Genomic DNA, 23,120 nt, shown 5'->3' with positions numbered 1-23,120 from the left:
TGACTAGATTGCAAAGGTATGACCATTCTGGAAAGAAAATCTATCTATAGTTTTGAGGCAGTGAGCATTTTGTAAAATTTATATCTATATATTTTGAGAATATATCAATAGATTGAGTTTGACTTGATAAGATTTGACTTTTTTGAAAAACTTGTTTCTATAGATTTTGATTTCTATCGATACTTTGCCAAATATATTGGTACATGATGAACATGTATTGATACTTTAGGATCAGAAAGTATTTTTCAAAGTCCTTTTCAATTGTTTATCACTTCAAACTCTTTTGAAAACATTAAGGGACATCCAAACTTTATTTTTTCAATACTTGGAGAAAATTTTGATCATTTTTCTTTGTCATTTCAAAACATGAGATCAATTTGAAAGCTATAGAGCTAACACTATTAAGTAAGAGAACCTCAAAGACCTTGATGTGTCGAGCCAGTCAATCCATTTGAAAAAGACAAAATTGTCAATTGCCTCATTCAAAAACATTTCAAATAATGATCACCACTTTTCAAGACATTCAAATTTCATCATTTTTGGCAAAAATTATGTATTTTAGAATTGATACATTATTTTTTTTCCATGATTCAATTGTCATTATCATGATAAACAGTTGTGTAAGGCAATTTTTGTTAGTCACGATGAGCCTTGCATGAAAGTGCAAAAACAAGAAAAGAAAATTATGTTTCAAAAACAAAAAATGGAGATCATTTTCCAAAGAAATGAAAAAGAAAATTGTTATGTGAGAGTAGTTACTGCGATCAAAAGTTATGGAACTATTTACAATCCATATTTGAATTGATACTTATATGAACTCTAAGGCTCTTCTTGATGTTTATTGCATGTGAATGAGGAAGAAGGGATGTTAAGAATCCAGATCAATAGGGCGAGGATGACACCAAGATTTTCTGGGGAAGGAAGATGTCAAATACAAGAGGCCATTTCCAAATAATGCATACAAGTTTTCGCCAACAAGACTAAGCGAATGTTGACCAAATGAACACCATAAAGAGCCAAATGCAATGAGCAAAGCAAAAGTAGACCAATGAGTATCATTTTCTTTCCATAATTCAATCATGCATATATATTTATTCATGTATATGATCATGCACTATCGTAATGGAAAATTTTCATGCAAAGTCGATTTTCAAACTTTAGAAGTCCATTCAGCTTAAAATTTTTCTAAGTTATCAAGTTGAGAAACATTTTCATCAAGACTAATGATTTTCAAATCCCTCGGTACTGTTTTCAAAATCTCTAGGTAACAATTCTTAAAACTTTTGGGTAATAACTTTTGAAACCTCTAGGTAACAATCTTCAAAACCTCCGAGAAACCATCTTTAAATCCTCCGGATACCATTTTTAAAACTTCAGGGTAACAATTTTGAAACCTTTTGGTAATAATTTTTAAAATCTACGAGTAACAAATTTTGAAACCTTTGGGTAACAAGTTTCAAAACCTCTAAGAAACATCTTTGAAAATTCTGGGTAACAATCTTCAAAACCTCAAAGTAACCATTTTTGAAACCCAAGGGAAAGAATTCTCAAAACCTTTGGGAAACTATTCTTTAACCCTTTGAGTAACCATTTCCAAACCCTCTAGGTAAAAATATCCAAGATCTCAATATTTTTAAAGTTATGTTGTCATGACCCGAAACTCCCATCGGGTCCGTGACAACCGCCGAGACGTCCCGATAGGCACTAATTACCCCAAATGTCGATCGAAACCCCGCAAGGCTTAGCATCAGCTTTCGCATATCCCTGGTGAGCGACAGTTATTAAATCTTGCATTTCAAGAAATCATAAGTCGTTTTCAAATCAAAACAATAAAATATTATTTTCTGGCTCACAGGGGCATTTTAGTCATTTTTTTTCGATAATACCGAAACTCGTCAAAATAATGGTGTAAAAGCTAAATATGTTCATACATATTTTAAATCAGATAACTAAAGTATAAAATTACTTTTATAATGACACATGGGCTCTCAACTAACCAATAAGATGCAAGTTTGTGAACCTATAATTTTGTCAATGCAAGGCTAACTGAAGTCCTTGATGCAATCGGCTATCTACCGGCTATCCCGAACATGAAATGTGGGGAATTAAGGGTGGTGAGATTATAAAATCCCAGTGAGTAAATAGACACCATCTAAACTATCTAAAGGCGAGTAAATGGAGACAATTAAAAAATAATTAACTTTAGCAAATTTTTCACATCACGAATATTCATTTCAACCAAATAATCAACATGGCTCGTGAATTACTCAAAACTTGGCTCATGCCAAATCCTGTATTCGGTGACACCTGGACCAGGGGTATCCAACCGAGCCCGCCAAGGTTGTTAAAAATTCATATTTCGCATAAATCATATTTTTATTTTGAAACATAGCCGTTCCTTGGCGTTGGCTGAGTCTCACTCTCACGCGGTGGTCCACATGAAGTGCACTCAAAAAGCCCATCTAAGGAGATACCCTACGCTCCTCTACGACCGAGGTGAGAATATAAAGGAGTTTACCGTGCCCCTCTAATAGGCTGGCTCACGGAACCCCCCACAACTGCAGTAGCAAATCTTTTATCTACGACCTGATTTATAAAATTTTTTTCTGCATGACATGGCAATTTATCACAACCTAGCCTCTCAAGGCTAAATACATAGTACAAATAATTCTAACACCAAAATCAATTTAGCCATTCATGCTCATTTATTGTCATAAGCCATTCAATTTAAAACCATAAATTTACAACACAAGCAGGCAGTCTCCAATTACTCTATTTTCAAAACCAGTATTCAATTGTCCAGAAAATTTATAAAATCACAATTTCTCCTAAAACATAGCAATTTACCATTTAAACCCATTTTTCATAAAATCACACAGTTGCATAAAACTACTCTAGATAATTAAGATGATAATAAGTTTACTCACAGTTTCTAAAAACTAAATCCGGGTACTCCAACTATTACTCCTCGAGTGCGATTTCTTTGCCCTTGCCAGAGGATTCGCCACCTTGACAAATTGTACAATTAAGAGGTTTACTACTTTGGTACTAAACTCAAATAAACTAATTTATACTACTAATGCATGATATGAAGTGCAAAATGTCTAAATTTTACCTAAACGAAATGTTAGCCTATTTCGATCTTTTACCCGATAAATCGATATACGTGTCCGTTTAAACTCCAAATTAATCTTTATTTTTCAGTTTCTATACCTCCATTGCACCCAAATTGACTTAATGTTCTTCAGTGTGGTGCAAATTATCAGTCCCGATAGCAAATTACGAAAATACCCCTAGTGGGTAAAAATTCGTATTTTTTCTCCGAAAATTCCCATTATTTTTCTAGGCTCATAATTCATCATTATTCATCATAATTCCTCAAATAAACATCAAGATCAGCGGCCAATATTCCCCTAGAAAATTCAGCATAATGGGTTTCAATGGGAGAAAATTATTTCTCTAGCTTATTTTTGCTATATTTCAATATAACCTAACTAAAATCACTTAATTCAATTAAAATCAACCAAAACTCAAGCTCAAAACTCATCCATGGAGGTTTGGCCAGCATGGGTGTCCATACCCACTTTCTAATTTTGCATGAAAATGAGAAAAAAATGCATGGGTAGTGAAAATCACAAGGAAAATCAATGAAATTTACCTTTTTAATGCTTGATTTCTTGATTTCTCTTGATTTTCCTCAAATTTTTTCAGCTAGGGTTCTTATTTCTTTTCCCCCTTTTTCTCTCCTGGTTTGGACAGCTGAAGAAGATGAGAATTCTGAAATTTTGACATTTTTAAAGGCTAAAATAATATAATATTATTTTATTCATTTTTTTTGTTTTATTAATTCCTTTAATTCTAGCCATCCATTTATTTCTAAATTTTCACCATACACTTGTCCCACATATCCATAGCTTAGATAAAATTCTCAAACTTATCCAAAGTCTTGGTGGAGTAATTTTTAAAATTTACACTTTTACCCCCGTAAAAGTCAAAAATTACATTTTTGCCCAAAAAACTGAAAAATTGCCCATAGACATATTTTTTATCCCTTATACTCATACCATTCTCCAATTTGTCAAATTTGATCTAAATTCTCTCAAAATCTCAAATTTTATACGTAGGTGAAAAAATTACGATTTTTGCCCCTACACTCCAAAAATCACCGGAATTAAATTTTTTCACTGCCAAACCCTCAAATTATACTCAATACTCAAATCATACTCCAATAAGTTAAATGGGGCCAAAAAAATCTTTTTCTCAAAATTCTCATTTTGTCCCCAGGTGGCAAATGACCATTTTGCCCCTAAATAGTGAAAATTTCGGTTTGACTCCAAATTGATCCTCGAACTCCGAATTACCATTTTGAGTCATCCCTGAGCTGTGAAACTCTTAATTGCACCTCAAAATTCCTATTTGAACTAGTTCGAAGCTTAATCGACTTAATGGTGCTATTAGGGGTAATATCGTCTTTTAACGATTCCTCAAACTTCCTAAACATGCAAACATTCTATTGAGCATGTAAATGACGTCGTAATTATTTTATAGAACAGGGTTTGACATATGTAGCCACGTTTGGGGATGAAGAACATTTAATAAGGCTAAAAGATGACACATATTGTACTCCTGAACCTAATTTCTTTCATAGAGTGGAACCTATTCTTTTTAATAAATCTACATCGGGCTTAAGACCTCATTAGAAAAAATAGACTTATCTAGGTGGTCAATTGCAACTAAACAAAAAATAATAATAATGATGACTCCTCTTTTATGTCGAATGTTGAGTTTCCGAACTTACACATTATAACCATGATAATAATTAATAATAAATATAGAGTAATAATCAACAATGTCAATAAATATGTACTAACATAATATAAATTTAATAAAATAAAACATTATTATCTTAGATAAAGAAATTAAATATAATTTCTTTAGTTTCAGTGTATTATTAATGTAACCAAAGTTTTGCTTCAAACATGACTTTAAAAAGTATTTGGACTTCAAATTGAATATTTACAGACTTAGCTAAAAACAATACTTGAAAAGATAATGAAAACATAAACTATGACCTAAATTAATGTTCCCCACCTAAAGTCATAATACCGAATTTTAATTAATTATTTGATTTGTCTAATCACAACAAGTTATTTGATTGAAAAAAATATTATAGAAATAATGACACGTTTGGTTCGCGAAATAGACAAAAATTGAATAGAATAGTTATTACGTGAGAATAGAATGAAGTGAAAATAGAATAGAATAAATATTACGTAGTTTGGTATGATGAATGAAATAGAGTAGGAATAATTATTATGACTTATTACAGTGTTTGGTTGATAACAATAATTTTGGAATAAGAAAAGAATAGAAAATAAAAAGATAAAAATACCCTTTATTATATATATAATTATATATTTTTATTTTATTTTTAAATATTAATAATTTATAATTAATTAAAATATTAATAATTAATAATTTAACTATCAATATTTTAGTATAATTTAATTATTAATATTTTAATTAATAATATTTTATTTATAATTTAATATTATTATGATTAAAATATTAATAATTTTTTATTTTTTATTTATACTCATTAAAAATTTAATATATTAATAATTTAATAAATAAAACATTAATATCTTAAAATATTAATATTTTAATATTTTAATCATATTAATATTAATAATGTTTAAATTATATATAAAATATTAATATTTTAAATTTTACAAATAATTTTTCTTTTTTATTCTATTTTTTCCCTTTTTCTTTTTTCTTCTTCATGGGTCGGTCACTAGAAAGGCAACCGGTGTAATAAAACACCAATCTGGCTCACCATGTGGTAGGATCTGGCCACTACGGCGTCAGATCAGTGCTTCCCCACAGTTGGATCTGGCTGTGGAGTGCCAGATCCAATCGTGGGATCTGGTCGGGAAGCACCAGATTTGGTGATTCCCGTGGCCAGATCTGGTCATTGAATGCCAGATCTGGTTGGATCTCTATTTGAAGCTTGTCTGACCATATTCGATGGTGAAACCGCCGTCGCCGCCGCCACCAACGTCATCTCCAATATTGAGTGCCACTTGGAGAGAGAATGAGAGAGGAAAGAACGTGAGACGAGAGAGAAAAGAACGTGAGAAGAGAGAGAAAGAAGAAACGAAAATGAGAAGAAAAAATTGTTTTATATGGATCAAGTTGTAATTTTGTAAATCTAATAAGGGTATTTTAGTCATTAAATATTTTAAAACTATTCCATAATTCACGGAATAGATAAAACCAGGAGGAGAGTCGGGAATACTTAAATTAAACTCTCCCCCATTTTAAAGAATACAGATTACTGAGGAATTCTTATTCCTCATTCCATTTTTAAACCAAACAAGGGTTTAGGGATTAGCTGGGAATAGAATAGCTATTCCCCATACCAAACGTGCGGCAAGAGTCTTGATCAATACAACGTGTCGACATCACTTGATATATTCTAATTGAATTAGATAAAAAAAATTGGTGTTTTCCCCATTTCCCTCTTTTTATTAATAATTAATTTTTAATTGGTTGATTAATTAGTATTTCTAATTAACTAAAGATAAAAAATAAAATTTTAATTGTCATGCTAAATGTAGTTATTTTCAAAATTTGTGTTTTTCTCTTTTTTACTACTAGGATCTCAAAATTTATTATTTAAATTTTAATTGGTTATAGTATAATATTTTCTATAATGGAAATTTTATTTTAGACGTAAAATTTATTTAATTATAATATTTTTCATGAAAATGCATCTTCTCTTACTTACATATATTTCTTGTCATTATACTTTAAATGTTAACTACTTTTGTTATGATATCACTTATAAATCATTTACATACAATGTGTGTATAACAAAAACTAATATACGTTTAAAAGAAAATAACACCGACAAATTAGATCTCGATCGTAAAAAAAAAAAACCAAAAAATTATGATAAATCCACACGTGATGACACTTAAATAGAGTCTAAGACAATACCTTATTGGTGAGGGAATGGCATTTATATTGGAATCTAGATATGGGTTGTAAAAGTTTGACAGCATATTACTGTCCTTGGAGGATTTACATATTGGTGTTAATAATTTATGGAATCAATTAACCAAGATACTACGCTAGATTTTACCTTTTTTTTCCTTCTTTTCCTTTACATAATTGAAGTAATGACAAACTTTACTTTCCATTAAGAGTTTTAATTTCTGGCACAGACAAACTTTCTGGTGGAAATACAAGATCCAGCTGTTAAACATAATAATAGAAACAAATTATGGGACCCCAAGAAATGCAGCTAAGAAACAGAGGTTTGCATTCAAGTGTCACTCATATGCTGGTTAATAATTTGGACCACCCAACAGTTAAATCTCCATTTTTTTCCCAAACATTATCCAAAGAAAATAAAACTCAATCAAGGTTCCTAACTATATCATTAATTGCTTTAATTGCTTTAATTACTTTGTACTAACATTCAAGAAGCTTTTCTATGTAGACCCTCCCCCTACCAAAAGAAAAGATCCAAAAGAGTAATGCTCTAGCTGATGACTTTTTATGATTTGTTCTCGGTGTGGTTTTATCTGATTTTGGTGCCGCGGATTTTATGTTTTGGGTGTTGATTTCGACACTTAATGATTTTGGTTAAATATCCAAATAAGTTTTTGAACTATACCAAAAAAATCAATTAAGTCACTATCCTTTTATTGCATTTAAATAAGTCCATAAATTTTTATTTTGAATCAAATAAGTCATTTTCACTAACTATTGACTAACTTCCATTAGTCAACATACAATTGGTAATTTTACTTCACGTCATCTGCCATGTGGCATGTTAACCTGTTATTTTGATAAAAAAAGACTTATTCGACTCAAAATAAAAGTTTAGGGACTCATTTGAATGCAATAAAAAAATGAGAGCTTAATTGACCCTTTCTATATAGCTAAGGACTTATTTGAATATTTAGCTAACAATTTTTATTTACTTTATTTTGTTTTGATGGTGTTCTAACAGTTCTTTGCTGACATGTTGGTAAACTTGTTTTGAAGGGTTGACGTGGGGGGATCGGTTTCGTCAAAATTAAGAACTCGTAGGTCAATCTACACGACTGTTCACCAAATTGTTATTGTTCCACCAAAATTATGCTGCTGATGACGATTCGAGGTGGATGATCTGCAAATATATCCACCTTATCTCATTACAAATATCTCATATCTCCGGCTCGACCCTTAGATAGCCCTACTTGATGATTAAATCACTATATATATTTGGTAAGAATTAGTGATCTTCTATATTGATAATTTTAAATTATTGAGGGTGATTAAATTAACATCTCGAAAAATAATTTAAATTTCATAAATATTGATTACTTTGTCTCTATTTATTACCCTTTGCATTTACCTCTAGCTTTATATACAATCCCAACCTTATAAGTCCAAAAATCAGAACTTAATTAGGCTTAATGAACCCTTCTTGTGTTTGCTTTCCAGACATTAATCACCTTAAGCTTCCTCCCTCCTCAAACGACAAAGACCATTATAGCACATAATGGATGTAATTATTTAGCCAAACTTTATTTTAAAATTAACAATACTAATCAATAAGAAACATAAATCAACAAGTGAAATAATAAGATATACACTTGGTGTACCAATTCATTAATGGGGAGACAGATCATTACATAAAAAATAATAGCAAAAAAAATGCTAAAAAGTGATGAGAGGCATTGGGTCTTATTCGAAGGTCCTTTATTGATTTCGTTAGATGGAAAAATGCCATGATTGACATTTAATGGTAAAGGAAATTCTATGATTGATAAAATGCCACTTGTTCTTTAATTGGAAAATTCAATGCATATAAGAGACTACACATTTTCTTTTTTCTCCATCCACTTCATATAAAGAATAACTTTGATATGTTAAATCAAATTAAAACATCCCATTCACTAGGGTTCTAGTCTTGGGACTATTGCCACCATTATTGCACGACCCAACCATGGCCATGCAAGTCAGAAAATATTATTTTTATTTAAAGTTTAACGTGCAGTAATAGAGGTGTTCATGAATTGAATCGAGTCGAATTTATGGAACCTCTTATTTGTAAAACCAAGTCTGAACTTAACCCGAACCATTGAAATAATAATTATTTTATATTAATGATTTAAAAATTAAAATTAAATAAAAATATATTTATTAATAAAAATAACATAATCGTGTTGAACCGGATTAGACTTTGAGCTTAATCTTTAAACCCAGTCGATAATTCAATCCTTGAGCACCTGTATTTAACTATTTTTTACACATCACATGTATTATTTTTCTTATTAATTGTCTTGACTTGGAATGGAAGTGATATTTGTCGACTTGTAAACTGTATTTCAGTACAATCTTTTCTCTAACCCCGATTAATTTACTTATCATAAGAAAGAACAAGCAAGGACGAAAAGGGAATGTGGATATTTAAAGAGACAAGTAATCATAGTTCATGGAATATTCTCTTATGGATTTTTTTTTTTAATTTGTTGCAACTAAAATAGAAGTACACACTTGGATTAGTTTAAAGATGAGTGGTGATTAAGGATTAATATTTGACTCAAAGCATATATATGGTAAACTTGGTTTTTATCCTCATAAATAATGCTCAATGAGACAATATTAGGTATAAATACATATGCACAAAAGAATAATTTATTTATATTAATTTATATATATATATATATGTTACAGATGTCATAAGTTGTTTGTTTGTATTTTTTTTTGGAATATTTATTATAGAAATGAAGCAAAATAGAAAGCCTTTTTATTTTGCTTTGATTTATAGTGTTAATTTCGTTTATTAGTATCTTAAATACTACTTACTACTTCCTACGGCAGAGATTATGAAACAAAAATTTTAACTTTGATGTATTTATAAATAAATTATAATTTTTTATAAGAAAATGATAGATCTCGAGCAAGATGATATTCATATAAAAACATTAATAATTTTTTTCTTGAATTTGATGAGAACGATATATTATATAAAATCAAAAATCTTTCTTAAAATATGGGTGGAGTACTTTTAGAAAAAAAACAACAAAACCTACATGAATTTTACTAACATTAACAAGAAATAAGTTTAGCACAAAGGTTATCAATTTTTTTTTCCCTTCAACGACCAAGTACAATTTAGAAGAAGGAAAGATTCAACCTAGCTTTTCGGAATGCACGGATACACGCATTTACCATTTGTTCCAAATATTCAAGTACTTATAACTTTTAATTTAATAAGTTGAATCATACCAAATGACATGCATTTCCAAAAGTATGCAAGATGTCAAAATCAACAGCATTTGGAGTACACTCCAAGCACCTTTCGAAGATAAGGTCATGTTTATGCCATGATGAAACTAGCAATTAGTTAGAAGACCCAGTACAACTATAACATGGAAATTTATGGTAGACACATGCTCCTTTGTTGTAATGAGTATACTTCTTCCAATTGTGCAGTGAACCCATTTTCTCTTTTTTCTTACTCTTTAAGATTGGGGGGTAAAACCAGACAAGCAATGCAAGAAATGTGATAGAATTATGGTAAAACCTATTGTGGCATAAGATTCTTTATGTTGCATAAAGTGTTTTGCATATTGCTGCTAGGTGATGTAAAATAAACAGTATTGTAAAAGGCAGTTGCAACAATTTTTTGTATGGTATTATTGCTGCAGAATGTAATTTTTATTTCTAACCTAGCTATTGCAATATACTATAACACCTTTTATGCCATAAAGAAAGAAGATGAAATTTCTTGTAGTGTGTAGGTTGTAGATCATCATCATCATTTGTTTAGAAGAATTGAATGCCTGGGATGATCTGAGATTCCTGCAGATCTTTCAATGTAGATGATCAAGTTCCATACCGTCTTCTCCAAGTCCCCATTATGGTGCCAAAGGGTAGAATTGTAGAATCATAGCCACAGTGGAAAATAGAGTCAATAATTGTATATGCAACCTACCTAGGGCAAAAAGAGGTTGATCCCATAGCCTTTCTGGCAGCAAGGGTACAATATCCCAATTCCAAGATGGACCACATATATTAAAGAATCTTTTCCCAAACTCATCAAGGCGCAAGTATGAATCTGGTAAATTTCACTTATACTCCTCGACGCATTTAGTGTTTTTTCACTTTTTCTTCTCACTTTACTTCTTTAAAGATGAAGTGAATCACAAACTGTAATTTATCCTATGGAATTATGAAGCATATTTTCAATCCAATCTGTATATCCTTAGATAATAATTAAATGTTGTAAGGCCCCCAATGACATTATGCACTTCATAATATCCCACAACTTCCTCATTTTAAAGACACTTCCCCACAGCCTTTGCCGTCTCTATCTGATTCTCTCCTTCTTATCTCTCATACAAGCAGCAAAACACAAAAAGAGATCATAAGTCAGCTCACTGAAAGGCAACATGGTACAATCAAAGAAGTTCAGAGGTGTCAGGCAGCGCCACTGGGGCTCTTGGGTCTCTGAGATTCGTCACCCTTTACTGTAATTTGCCTCAATCGTCTTCTCTTGACAATGCATTTTTCGTATTTGCCTATACCTTTTTCAGTCCTTTGTTTCCCTCCTTTTAAGGATGTTTCCTGTATCTGCATATCTCCAACACTTGTGCAGCCTTTCCGAATCTACTTCATTTACCGATTTAATTATGTTGTTTTGTACTATATATTCCATTTTTCTATTCTCATTTTCTTTTCGTTTGCTTATGTTTCACTGACATAAACTAGCTTTTTTCTGCTATAATTCCTGCATGTATCCTTTGTTCTTCAGTTTGGGTTCCTTTCTTTTGTAGGATTAAACATATCTTTCTCTGTCAACTCCTGCATTTTGGTGTATATGATCTTATTTTCTGTTCACGTACTCAGTTTCTTTTCACATGGTTTAACTAATTTTCCAAGATTGGTTCTTCTTTCCTCTTCTTCCTTGGCTTCTAAATCCCTCATAGTAAATATCACTTGGGCCTTCGCATTTCTGCTTAATTGCATTACTAAAACGGTAGTTCTCATAGCAACATGTTCATCTGCAAAACCAAGTTTTCTTCCCTTCTATGTTCATAATCAGTACTTACTGGTTCTTGATTTTTGTGTATATGTCATAGGAAAAGAAGGGTCTGGCTTGGGACATTTGAAACCGCCGAAGAGGCGGCACGAGCCTACGACGAGGCAGCCATTCTGATGAGCGGACGCAACGCCAAGACGAATTTCCCGGTGGCCAAGAACCAAGCAGGCAACGGAAACCCCGCGGCTTCTAGCAGCAGCACTAGTGCTACTAGTTCGCTTTCTTCAATCCTCAGTGAAAAGCTTCGCAAATGTTGCAAAACTCCATCTCCTTCTCTAACCTGCCTCAGGCTTGACACTGAGAATTCTCACATTGGAGTCTGGCAGAAGAGAGCAGGGGCTCGACCCGATTCAAGTTGGGTCATGACCGTCGAGCTAGGCAAGAAAAACGTTGGGGAAGTCGCAGAGATCAATAAGAAAAGGCCGGTTTCAGAGGAACCAGGTGAAATGATGGGACAGGAAGTTGGTGATGGGTTAGATGAGGAACAGAAAGCAGCATTGCAGATGATAGAAGAACTTCTGAATAGGAATTGACCTGCTAGGTAGCGACATGATCGGATTCGCATGATCTTCCATGCACATGTTGTTCAAGTCCTTGTCATTTCCCTTGTGCTTTATTATTTAGCTTTCAAGTCATTACAAAAAATTAATGATTATGTAAATGTAGGGTAGGGAGAAATTATTCAATAATCTATATTCCTACCAGTTAGCTATAGATTTTTTTTGTTGTTTTATTGAGAAATTATAATAAAGTAATTCGACTCATCAAGTTCAAATATAGGCCCAGGAAATCACAATTCTTTGTTTTATATTTAAAATTATTATATCTCAAACATGAATGCATCCACAAGTTAATATAATAACTTTGCTTCGGTTAAGTCAATTAAATCGATAAAAAATGATAATAACGGATTTAACCGAACTCTCTCCATGTATATTTTAATTGAGCCGACTAACTTTTTACATTAAATCGATTAATCAACTTAATTCGATTTATTCAGTTTTAATCGATTTAATTGAAATATTTTAAACCATGGGTTTGAAATCAATCAAGTCCATTTTTCATTTTTATTTTTTCAACGTTAATTTACATAGTAAATAATTTTTTTTAAAAAAATTTACATAGTAAATAATTCAACAAATAAATATTACGTAATTTTCTTTTTTAACCGACATCTCTACATATGATTGATATGATTTGTTCAATTTATCTAATAATTTCACTCATTTATTTATTTGCAGCCACAAAATGGAATTATTGGATACATAGCCTACAAAGATCATGTTCTTTCAGTTTACCTTTTTTTTTAATGTTTTAGTATATACAAGAAGATGATATGACTTAATTTTAAGATTTTTGTACTAATTTCCTTTTGTTTTTAATTCAACATATATAATAGAATAAATGGTAATCATTATCTTCATAAGACAAGTCCTCTTGTAATTTTCTAAGGTAGAAAGTAGAAACCATCAAAATCAATCATAAACTAAAATAATTTAATCACTTTAGGTCGTATTTGATCTCTATTTTTTATAATTTAAAAAAATTCCTAAACTATTAAGGAAAATTAATTCAAATAAGTGCTTATTCTTAAATTGCATTTAATCAAACCCTTTATGTTAGTTAAATGTCACTTGTCATTTTATATCACGTGAGGTTAATATGACATATTAATATGTTGTAGTGGGTAATGATATGACATATTATATGATACGGAAATATGATCACATGAAATTTTCACTGTCCACTTCAAGATCACGTCAGCCTCATGTGACATAAAAAATGACAAATGATGTTTTGATTAATCACAGTTAATCAACCATTATGCATATATAAGAGCTCATCTTATCCAAAATAAAAATATAAAAACTTAATTGAAATGTAATAAATAATTTTTTTTATTTTTTTAAATATTTCTAAGGATTTTTTTAAAAGTATTATGACATATTTTTATTATTTGTTATTTATTGCAAGTAAAAAGAGGCATACAAGTCTCTCTAGCTTGAGTTGAATCTAGTTCTCCTAGTTTGTTCCTTCAAATTATAAATAAAAAGATAATCATTTCAGATCAAGCAAAATAGATAACTGATGATGATGTACAATGTTAGATCCCAAAGTAGCATAAATCCTTAACTATATATAAATGGCAAAAATGAAAGAGATTGAATGATTAGATTGATTTTGTTTTGTTATATTTAAAATGGCATTTAACTTGATTCGACATTTATTATTTAAATTCACGAACAACAGAGAAAAATCTACTATAAATGCAAAAATTACAAAGAGTACAAAACACCCCGTGAATAAATTTTAACTCGAATCTTAAAACTTCCATATAATCTTGTGTTTTTCAATATTTTCACATCTCTACAATTTTGTGAAACCCTAATTGTATATAATAATTATAATAGTGAGCCCCAAAGTTGTGGTACAAAAAAGGAACTCAAGAACTCTAGATATCTATATAGACATCTGCAAGAGGAGATTAATGCTAACACAATTTTTTCCATAACTTAAAAGAGTAGCATTGAGTGATGCTGTTAAACTTATTCTAAATCCACAACCATGACTAGGCTAATGACAGCCCAACTTTAGAGGAAGATGAACCTTTCGAATGAGATTAGTTTGTGAGAAAAATAAAGTAATATATCCATGTTGAGTCTGATAGATTGATCATCATATATCTCAGGATTTCTGGAGCTTCCAATTAACATCTGATGTGATGGAAATTCTCTTCAGATTCAAGCCTGAGGGTGTTTTGATTTATCAGTTTGCAGTTTTTAAAGATTCCAGGCTGGTAATTTATTTGATTGTTTGTTAGGTGAAAGAAGAAAGGAAGCAACTTTCCATGGAGATTAAATTGTAGCAGAAGGGGTTTGGTATCTTTATCTTTGATAGTTCCCTATTGGCTAGAGGCAAAACGAAGCAGCAATCATCTTCCACAATAACAATATTTGAAAGTGATACACACTGTATACTTTTGTTCAGCAATCAAAATCATACTGATCCTTTTGATTGATTGCTGGGACCTGTATGCATCGTCCAAAATGATTGAAGATGTCATTTATTAGCTTCCATGGACCATGCCAATCTCAACAGAAATTGGAAAGAAAATGTGGTGTGGGTTAGTTCATAATAAGGCAAGTGTTCATGTACTTGGCTCAACTAAGCTTAGGTTGTTTGCCGTCCTATGCTTAAATTTTTTAAAAGCTTACTCAGCAAAGCTTAAAACCATAAAGAGGGCTATCTGCTGCAACAAAATTTTAATTAGTAATTGAATTGCTTCAGGACCTAGGACCTTAATTTAGGGTTACACAGCTCAAATTTCAAATGAATGTGCTCCAAGGCCATAAGGCTGTGAGTAGATTCTAGCTCTCTTTCTACTGACTGCAACCAAGGCTGCCGGCAGAGCAGACAGTAACCCAAATTCCTGATGGAAAGTGCCACCATTAAAGGTACCAAAGCACATGACTGAAGAGAAAAATTGAGCAAGAACCAAGAGCCTTTTGCAGGGCTAGGTTGGTTGTTCAAGGGAATAATATAGACTAAACCAAACCATCCAGACGACTTAAAGAAGTGCAAGGTTGGCTTTTGCAACTCAACTCTAAGTTCTGTAAATAGCTTTCAGGATCTGAGATTAATTATCCTTTTTGCTTCTTTTTCGTCCTTTGAGTAGGCCTTTTTCTATGTACATCAATTCTTTTTTCTATTACACTATGGTCAGTAATGTCTTATGGTAATGGCATTATGAAATGTTGAGTCAGGAAAAGGATGATAGTTAATACAACAGCTACGGGACTTGCTAATATCAGTCAGTAGACTTTTTAATTTATGCTAGACAACATTAAAGACAAAACAGCTAAAAAAGCAGGGGAGACCAACGGGAAAGTGTCAATTTCAAGCCATGATTCTTCCTAGGATAGTTGGTTGATGCCATGCAACAATGACTGTCCCATTATTGCAATCACATGCTCATCAAACTCCTACCAACTTTGTTCATAATATCTCAATTTAATTTGTGGGAAAACTCTTTTTTTTTTCTTTTTTTGCCGAAAAGAAAAGAAGAAAAACTCAAGTTTGGCCTCATTTGGGACCTTGACGGCAATAAAACTCCCGGACCAGATGATTTCAATATGAATTTTTTTTAAAAAAGTTTTGGTCTCTCCTCAAATCCGAAATCCTTAACTTTACAAGCAACTTCCTCTCCATGGTCACCTTCAAGAAAAACATTAATGTCTCTTTTATCATGCTAGTGCCCAAATTCATAATTACTAATTGTGAAAAATTATACAATTACGAATTTAGTTCATTTTAATTGAAAAATGATGTTTGGAAAATAGAATCCATTGAGCCGAGATTTGAAATTCTAAATTTAAAAAGGAAGATCAACATCACGATATTGTTAATTGTCATAAAGAAAAACCTTGAAAACCATGTAATTTTTCCAAATTCGTCCATTTGAAAATCACATAATTATAAATTTTATTCATCATGATGCTTGAAAAATAGAATCTGTTGACTCAAAATTGGAAACCCTAAACTCAAAAAGTAAGATCGAAATCGTAATTTTATCAATTGTTATAGACAGAACTCGAAGATCACGCTATTATTTCAACATGTTGAGAGATCGTTCGTTTACAGCATTAATGTGAAGAGGTAAACTAATTTGTCTTGAATGAACTGATGCGAAGTTAGGGTTCTACAATGGGTGGATCCTATGTCCCTGTATCCTATTTGCATCTAGGTAACTTAATTAACACAGTACAAAGAAGCTAATTTTAGCATTCAGGTCTTCTCGCTTATCTCATATTTTTTTACCAGTGTAGTCAATATTGTAAATGATTTGAACGAGACAAAGTATGTAACAAAATGATTCAATCAAATGTCCATATTTTCCTACCATCAGGTACCATTTTCTTTTGCTTTTAGATTAGTTTGATTTTTCTTTTTCTAGTCAAGATTCAGAAATTTAACATTGACGGGTCTTTTTAGTCATCTTTATTTTTTATTTTTTGGATAAAAACTCTTTGTCAAGGACAAAGCAGTAACTTTAATGAAATAGATAATCTAATTAAATGAATAAGAAGAAAAGACTTGACACATTCTTGAAATTTGAAATTATTTCAAAATTTTTATGGGCACTGGGCTGAAGTTGTTCCAGCCCACCTGATATTTAAAAAGAAAAAAAATTATTCTAAGGACCCTAAATCCCCAAACCATAAGCTTATCAAACCCATTTGTTAGCCCACATGGCAAACCCATATGTATATTTAGTATTCATATTTTTTGGTTTAATTATAGATTTAATATTAATTTATTTACTTGTTACTCAAATTGAAACAAAATTAGTTTCTAATTTTTTATTTTAAATGTGTATAGTATAACACATTTGGTATGCTGATAAATTTTTAGTACTAGTAATGTAACAAAACAATAAGGAACGTGAAATTAAATAAATAAATGATTTTAATGGTAAAATCTACTAATTTATAAAAATTTATTTATTTATAAATTAAATGTTTAGAGCTTTATTTTGAATGATAAAATTTTTAAAATTAAATCAATAAAAATATATGAGAAGGAACAATACCTTTTTTTTTGGTTCTGTATAGAAAAATTAAAATATGTAGTGAAAAAATAAATTGAATTTAAATGAGTTTGATTTTTTCGATTTAGTTCTAACGGTTTTCAAAGTGTTCGATTTTGTAATTTGGTTATTTTGATCAATTTGATTTTTTGATCAAACAAATTGAAAAATTGAACTTAAATTGATAAAAATTTAAATTATTATATATATTAATATGTAAATGTTATTGCATGTTGTTGAATTTATTAAAAATATTGTTAAATTTACTTCAACATGTAAAAATTTTACTTTAATTCTATTTTTTAAAACAGATTGAAATAATTTAATTTTCGATCAATTCGGTTTATTTTAATATTCGATTCGATATTTATGAATAAAATAAATTTAATTTTTTTAGATTTTCATAAATTTTAACACCAACTAATCATTTTTATTTGCACACTCCTCCAAATGATATATCTAAAATTCTGAATAAAATTTATCCGAACCTAAAAACCGACACCGACCCGAATCGAGAAGGGAAAAGTAAGAGACGATGTCGACGACAAGTCCACAACAGCAAACGTTTCGTTTCTGTCTGCGTAACACAGAAAAGAAGAGAAAAAGAAAGAAGTGGTTGAGGAGAGGGAGATATCGAGATGATACTTGCATTGTTATTCGCCAACTCTGAAGGGAACATCTTAGTTGAACGGTAGGGGAAATAGATCTCTATCTCATCCATTTTTCTCTGATCATATCCATATCAGTTTTGCCATTGGATGCTCTTGTTGGTTTTATCATTTTTTTTGTATGCTCTTTGATGGCTTTTTGTTTGTTGAATTAGTTTATTGTGCTCGAATCTGTTTTATATAGAGGCAGATCTTAAATGGGTCATTCGATTTTTTTCATGGAAATTGAATGATTTTATTTGTGCTTTCTGGATGGGATTTGAATTGGGTTGATTTTGGTTTATGTAGAAGGTGGAAATGGGTGATTGATTATTAACAGCTACTGTTATGATAAGTTCCATCTGGGAGGTTTTCGGATGATTCATTTTCATGGTGATCTTTTTTGTGATACCTATATACCAGAAGAATCCCATTATTCAATGTATTCAAGAAGGGGAAAGTTTTGAAATGAGTTTGAATTGAGGTTTGGAATACACTAATGAACGATTTGTTGTGGTTGTTCAAAAGGTATAATGCCTGCTTTAGAGGTTGGAACAAGAATGAAGGGTAAATGGCATGAATTTGGACAAATGGGTGTTGTTTTAGTGTTGATCATTCACTCCAATCGTTGCTGATGAAGTGCAAGTTTGTTATCTTTACCTCTTTTAACAGTTACTGGGAAACAGATTTGAGAATTTGAACCTAAGATTAAACCTGTAACATTTAACTTAAGAAACAAAAGAAGACAATACTATCTATTCTAAGTTCAACTGAGGTCCTAAGTTAAACCAAGATCATACAAGGATCACAATTTTAATATTCTTGGTAATTAATCTCAGCTTTTCATGTAATCCTTGTCATCCATGTCACAAGGGGAGGTTTGTGCTAACCTAAAGGGTCATTACCCAGTTATGTTTCTGAAAAGGTGGTCTGGAGAAATGGTTAATGGAAAAAGAAGCTTTTGATCATATTTCCACATAAAGTGGCTGCTCTTAGGACTTTATCCATGATTTTCTGTTTTTCAGTCCCAAGGCTCCTTCCATTACGACTAGCAATGGTCTCAGTCTCTGTGATTAGTGAAGTAGCTTTTCTTTATTAGTTACTTTTTGTCATCATTGCTGTCTAATATTGGTCTGTCCTTTGAGGAACATGCAGTCTTAGTTGCTTTTAAAAGACAGCTGAGCTTTATTTTTTATCTCTTCTTGATAAGATAGTTGAACATTAGCTCAGGGATTATGTTTTGTTGCAGCTTTAATGGAGTTCCAGCTGAGGAACGGCTGCATTGGAGATCTTTCCTAGTTAAACTGGGAGCAGATAATCTTAAGGGTGTCAAGAATGAAGAGCTACTTGTTGCTTCTCACAAGTATGAATATCCTTCTTCCATTAAATTTTAGTATCTGTTTGTAGCTATGATACATGTTTTCCATCTTTAAAATTCCTTAGAATTGTTCTTAGTATTGGGTTCTGGGATTGGTTGAGAGGATTAAATATGTCAGATCACTTAGATTTTGCACCAGGCCAACTGGTATAAATGATGTTTGCTGCAAACAAAAAACTTGATCGAACTATGTGAAACCCATGAATCTGTGACCAGCACAGGGTTGATGGTCAACTGTTCAGGACATGCATGGGCTATGATTTTAGAATCCTGATTGACTTGATCCAAGCTTGCCAACAAGGATGTAGCCAGCAATGAGTACATCGTTTCTCTCTTGGGTCTGATGCAAATGTAAACATGTAACTAGAATTTATCAAGTAGTAGATAGTATAAACAATTTATCTAAAGGCCTGATTTACTAGATTTTCTTTTCTAAATTTCCGCCCTTTGTCTATGAAATCTGATAACTTTTAATAAGTAACAGGAAACCCATTTTTGGCATAAAAGGATTTATAATCTCTACTTAAAACATCTTGTTGACTGGGCCAAGGATCCTTGTAATTCAAAAAACGTTCCTTGAGCAGTAGCTTTAATCTTTTTGCTTCTTGCATTTTTTTTTACCCTGCAGTTAATTTAATTCCAGGAATTAATTGATCAGGGGCACAGAGTTCTTGACTTTGTTGATTGTGGAATGGATCAGTGTACAAACCACACACTTGATTATTGTGAGAGAATTCACCTTGTAAACAAAGACTTAAGAAAAACACAGCTTGACAGTCTACTTCTATTATTCTGTAAAGTGAAATATGTGTTGTGATACATGATTTCATTGTCGCAGTTATTGCTCGATCATGAAGCAAGGTACTATTTAATCTCCAAGACCTAACATATTGTGAGAGTTTCATAATTTGTCCAAACATATTTGAAACTCATAAAAGGATATATTATCTCTTTTTTTCGCAGCTTTGATAACTGGTCAGCAACTTGTTTAGGTTTTCTTAAACTTCTACACGTGGGCCTATTTTGCAGCAATGCTGCACCACAAGATCATAGTTATGATCAGCTTTTCTATCAACCTTAAAGCTTAGCTGACCCTTTAGGAAAAATTTTGGTTAGAACTATATTGTTGGGAGTTCTAATGTCCAATTATAAAAGCTTTACTTTTGGACTAAATGATATCATTTCACAGAACTGAACAAATTTGTTCTTTTATCAGGTCTGTGTATATTGTTTACACCGTGCTTGGAGATGTCAGCGTCTATGTTGTTGGCAAGGATGAGTATGATGAACTTGCATGTAAGTATATCTTGCATTCTTAACACATACATCCTAAGTTTGTGAAAGGTCAGGAAGAAGCTAAAAACTTCTTGATTCAAAAATATGTGGTTTATATTCTGTTTCAAGTGAGAGAGCTTGATCTATATTAGGTTCCTTGAAAGAATCTTCTTGAATAATCTGCAATTAAGTGGTGATACATTTTCCCTATCTTGACATGCGCAAATCTCTATGCTTTTCTTAGTCAGTTAAGCTTCTCAGTTATCTTTAACGTAGCTTGCTTTTTGACCTAGATTGACCCATTTAAATGGTCTGTTAATTAAGAGGAAAATCGCTCTTTTGTTGAAATGAAAGTTAACACTTTGTATTTGAGGTGCATTTTGACTGAAGAGGTGCATCACATTGCATGCTTGAATTTAGTAATGATTTATCTCCTGAATGTTTCTGTGCTAGTGGCAGAGGTGATCTTTGTTATAACCTCAGCTGTAAAGGATGTATGTGGGAAGCCACCAACAGAGCGCCTTTTCCTGGATAAGTACGGAAAGATATGCTTGTCTTTGGATGAAATTATTTGGAAGGTGAGGTGACAAGTTGGTATCTCTATCAATAATTTTGGCTTTTCTTCCTCTTTGGTGTCAACTGTTGGTTATATGTGAGGTTGATCATCATTATAATAAGATAAAAAAGTCTCCTAGAACTCCTTGTTTCTGATCGATCAATAGCTAGTGTTCAAACTTGTTTCTTATTGGGACACACCCCACTTGAGTGAGGCTTAAGAAAAGAAATTATGACCTATCACTGCCCATGATTATTGAACAGCACAAATTCACCTAGTGATACACTCTACACCAACTTGTAAGGTATTGTTCGCTTTGACCCTGTTAGTTCTCACAGTTTTATCTTACAAAAAATGTCTCACATGTTGAAATGGTGTGAACACTTAGTTACCTAGTCTCACTTTAGTACATAGCCGATATGGAATTCATAGTTCTGTTCTGGGTCCATGACACTTAGCATGTGGCAACCCACTTCCTTTTGGCACCTAACAGTTGTTTTATCTCTGTATCCTATTGTATTTTCCATGTTGATATTGCTACTGACAAATCCCCCCCCCCCCCCGCCCCCACCTTTCTTTTGTTTTATTCTCAAGGGATACCTGGAGAATACAGATAAAGACAGGATCAGGAGGTTAGTACGTTTGAAGCCTCCAACCGAGTTTTGAGCGGAGAGTACCTTGCCATCCGCCTATTCGGAGACAGTGAATTCAGTGTCTTGCACTCTATGGATAGGCACCATAAATCCTATTGTTGTGTTTTCTATGCCAGCGACTGTAATATCATGCTTCCTGATCAGAATTACAGATTTATTTTCCATTATTTTGGATGGAGCTTATGAGTATTGGTTTGTGACAAAAATTTTATATTGAAAAAGAAATATAATATATATTAATATTTTGTTTGACTGGCCGGTCCAATCGATTTTTTAAATCAATAATTGAAGTCAATATTACTAAATCTTTACATGAGTTAAATTATAAATTAATTAGTAAATGTATTTTTTAGCATTAACTCAATCACATTAGTAACTTATCAATTATATTTTTTAAGAAGTTATTTTTAGTATTTATATTCACATGTAAATCATAATTTTTATGATTCAGACTCTAGAAGTTATTAAATCAGTGATGTTTGAATTAAGATAATTACAATTGATATCAAAAAATGCATTGAACCAATGGTGTTTGAATTCAGATTATTACAATTAATATTAGCCTAATGTGGGCTTTCACATCAAAGAATGCATGGTGTAGACTTCCTCGTTGAGTTGATGAGATCCTGGACTCGTGGAATCAGTCAATCATGTGATTTATTATAATTCCCTTAGCTCGTGGAATCAGTCAACCATGTGATTTATTATAATTCCCCTAGGATAAATGTAACGCATTAGTCTTGGATTTCATAGGTTAGTCCATCCAAAAAGATGTGGGGAGAGGAAAAAGACTATCTAGTTTGTCAGAGTAAGACAACAGGAAACGTTTCGGATCTAACTAGGATCCCATGGTCTTTCGATGACCTTGAGGAGCAAGTGATGTGGACTTCTTGATTGAATATACGAATTCTGCAT

The 23,120-nt window shown here is 31.7% G+C and overlaps 2 protein-coding genes across 3 annotated transcripts; both read left to right on the top strand.

Annotated features, from left to right (window-relative positions):
- The first annotated feature begins 11,446 nt into the window (after window positions 1-11,446).
- SHN1 (Integrase-type DNA-binding superfamily protein) lies at window positions 11,447-12,735 on the top strand. The gene is made up of 2 exons (XM_007023111.3): window positions 11,447-11,539; window positions 12,150-12,735. The coding sequence occupies exons 1-2, from the start codon at window positions 11,460-11,462 to the stop codon at window positions 12,640-12,642; spliced, it is 573 nt and encodes a 190-aa protein (XP_007023173.1). The 5' UTR covers window positions 11,447-11,459; the 3' UTR covers window positions 12,643-12,735.
- Window positions 12,736-18,189: 5,454 nt separating this feature from the next.
- LOC18595244 (SNARE-like superfamily protein) lies at window positions 18,190-22,457 on the top strand. Of its 2 annotated transcripts, XM_088807166.1 has the most exons (7): window positions 18,190-18,387; window positions 19,593-19,706; window positions 20,380-20,446; window positions 20,560-20,582; window positions 20,938-21,017; window positions 21,450-21,574; window positions 22,147-22,457. In XM_088807166.1, exons 1-7 carry the CDS (start codon window positions 18,335-18,337, stop codon window positions 22,216-22,218), a joined length of 534 nt encoding a protein of 177 aa, XP_088663292.1. In that variant the 5' UTR covers window positions 18,190-18,334; the 3' UTR covers window positions 22,219-22,457. The 2 variants fall into 2 exon arrangements, with proteins under 2 accessions (XP_088663292.1, XP_007023171.2); XM_007023109.3 differs by lacking the exons at window positions 20,380-20,446; window positions 20,560-20,582 and having other exon boundaries at window positions 18,201-18,387.
- Window positions 22,458-23,120: the final 663 nt, after the last annotated feature.

Source organism: Theobroma cacao, chromosome 6 (assembly GCF_053813885.1).
Source record: "Theobroma cacao isolate CCN51 chromosome 6, ASM5381388v1, whole genome shotgun sequence".
Taxonomy (NCBI): Eukaryota; Viridiplantae; Streptophyta; class Magnoliopsida; order Malvales; family Malvaceae; genus Theobroma; species Theobroma cacao.
Note: the sequence above shows the minus strand (reverse complement) of the source record. Positions and strands in the feature narration are given on the sequence as shown.

Excerpts from the sequence above, each read along its gene's own strand:
- LOC18595244 (XM_088807166.1), top strand. The coding sequence starts at position 18,335 with ATGATACTTGCATTGTTATTCGCCAACTCTGAAGGGAACATCTTAGTT. Across the intron at positions 20,447-20,559 it reads AAACCACACACTTGATTATT|TTATTGCTCGATCATGAAGC; the intron begins GTGAGAGAATTC and ends TCATTGTCGCAG. Across the intron at positions 21,575-22,146 it reads TGGATGAAATTATTTGGAAG|GGATACCTGGAGAATACAGA; the intron begins GTGAGGTGACAA and ends TTTATTCTCAAG.
- SHN1 (XM_007023111.3), top strand. The coding sequence starts at position 11,460 with ATGGTACAATCAAAGAAGTTCAGAGGTGTCAGGCAGCGCCACTGGGGC. Across the intron at positions 11,540-12,149 it reads GAGATTCGTCACCCTTTACT|GAAAAGAAGGGTCTGGCTTG; the intron begins GTAATTTGCCTC and ends TATATGTCATAG.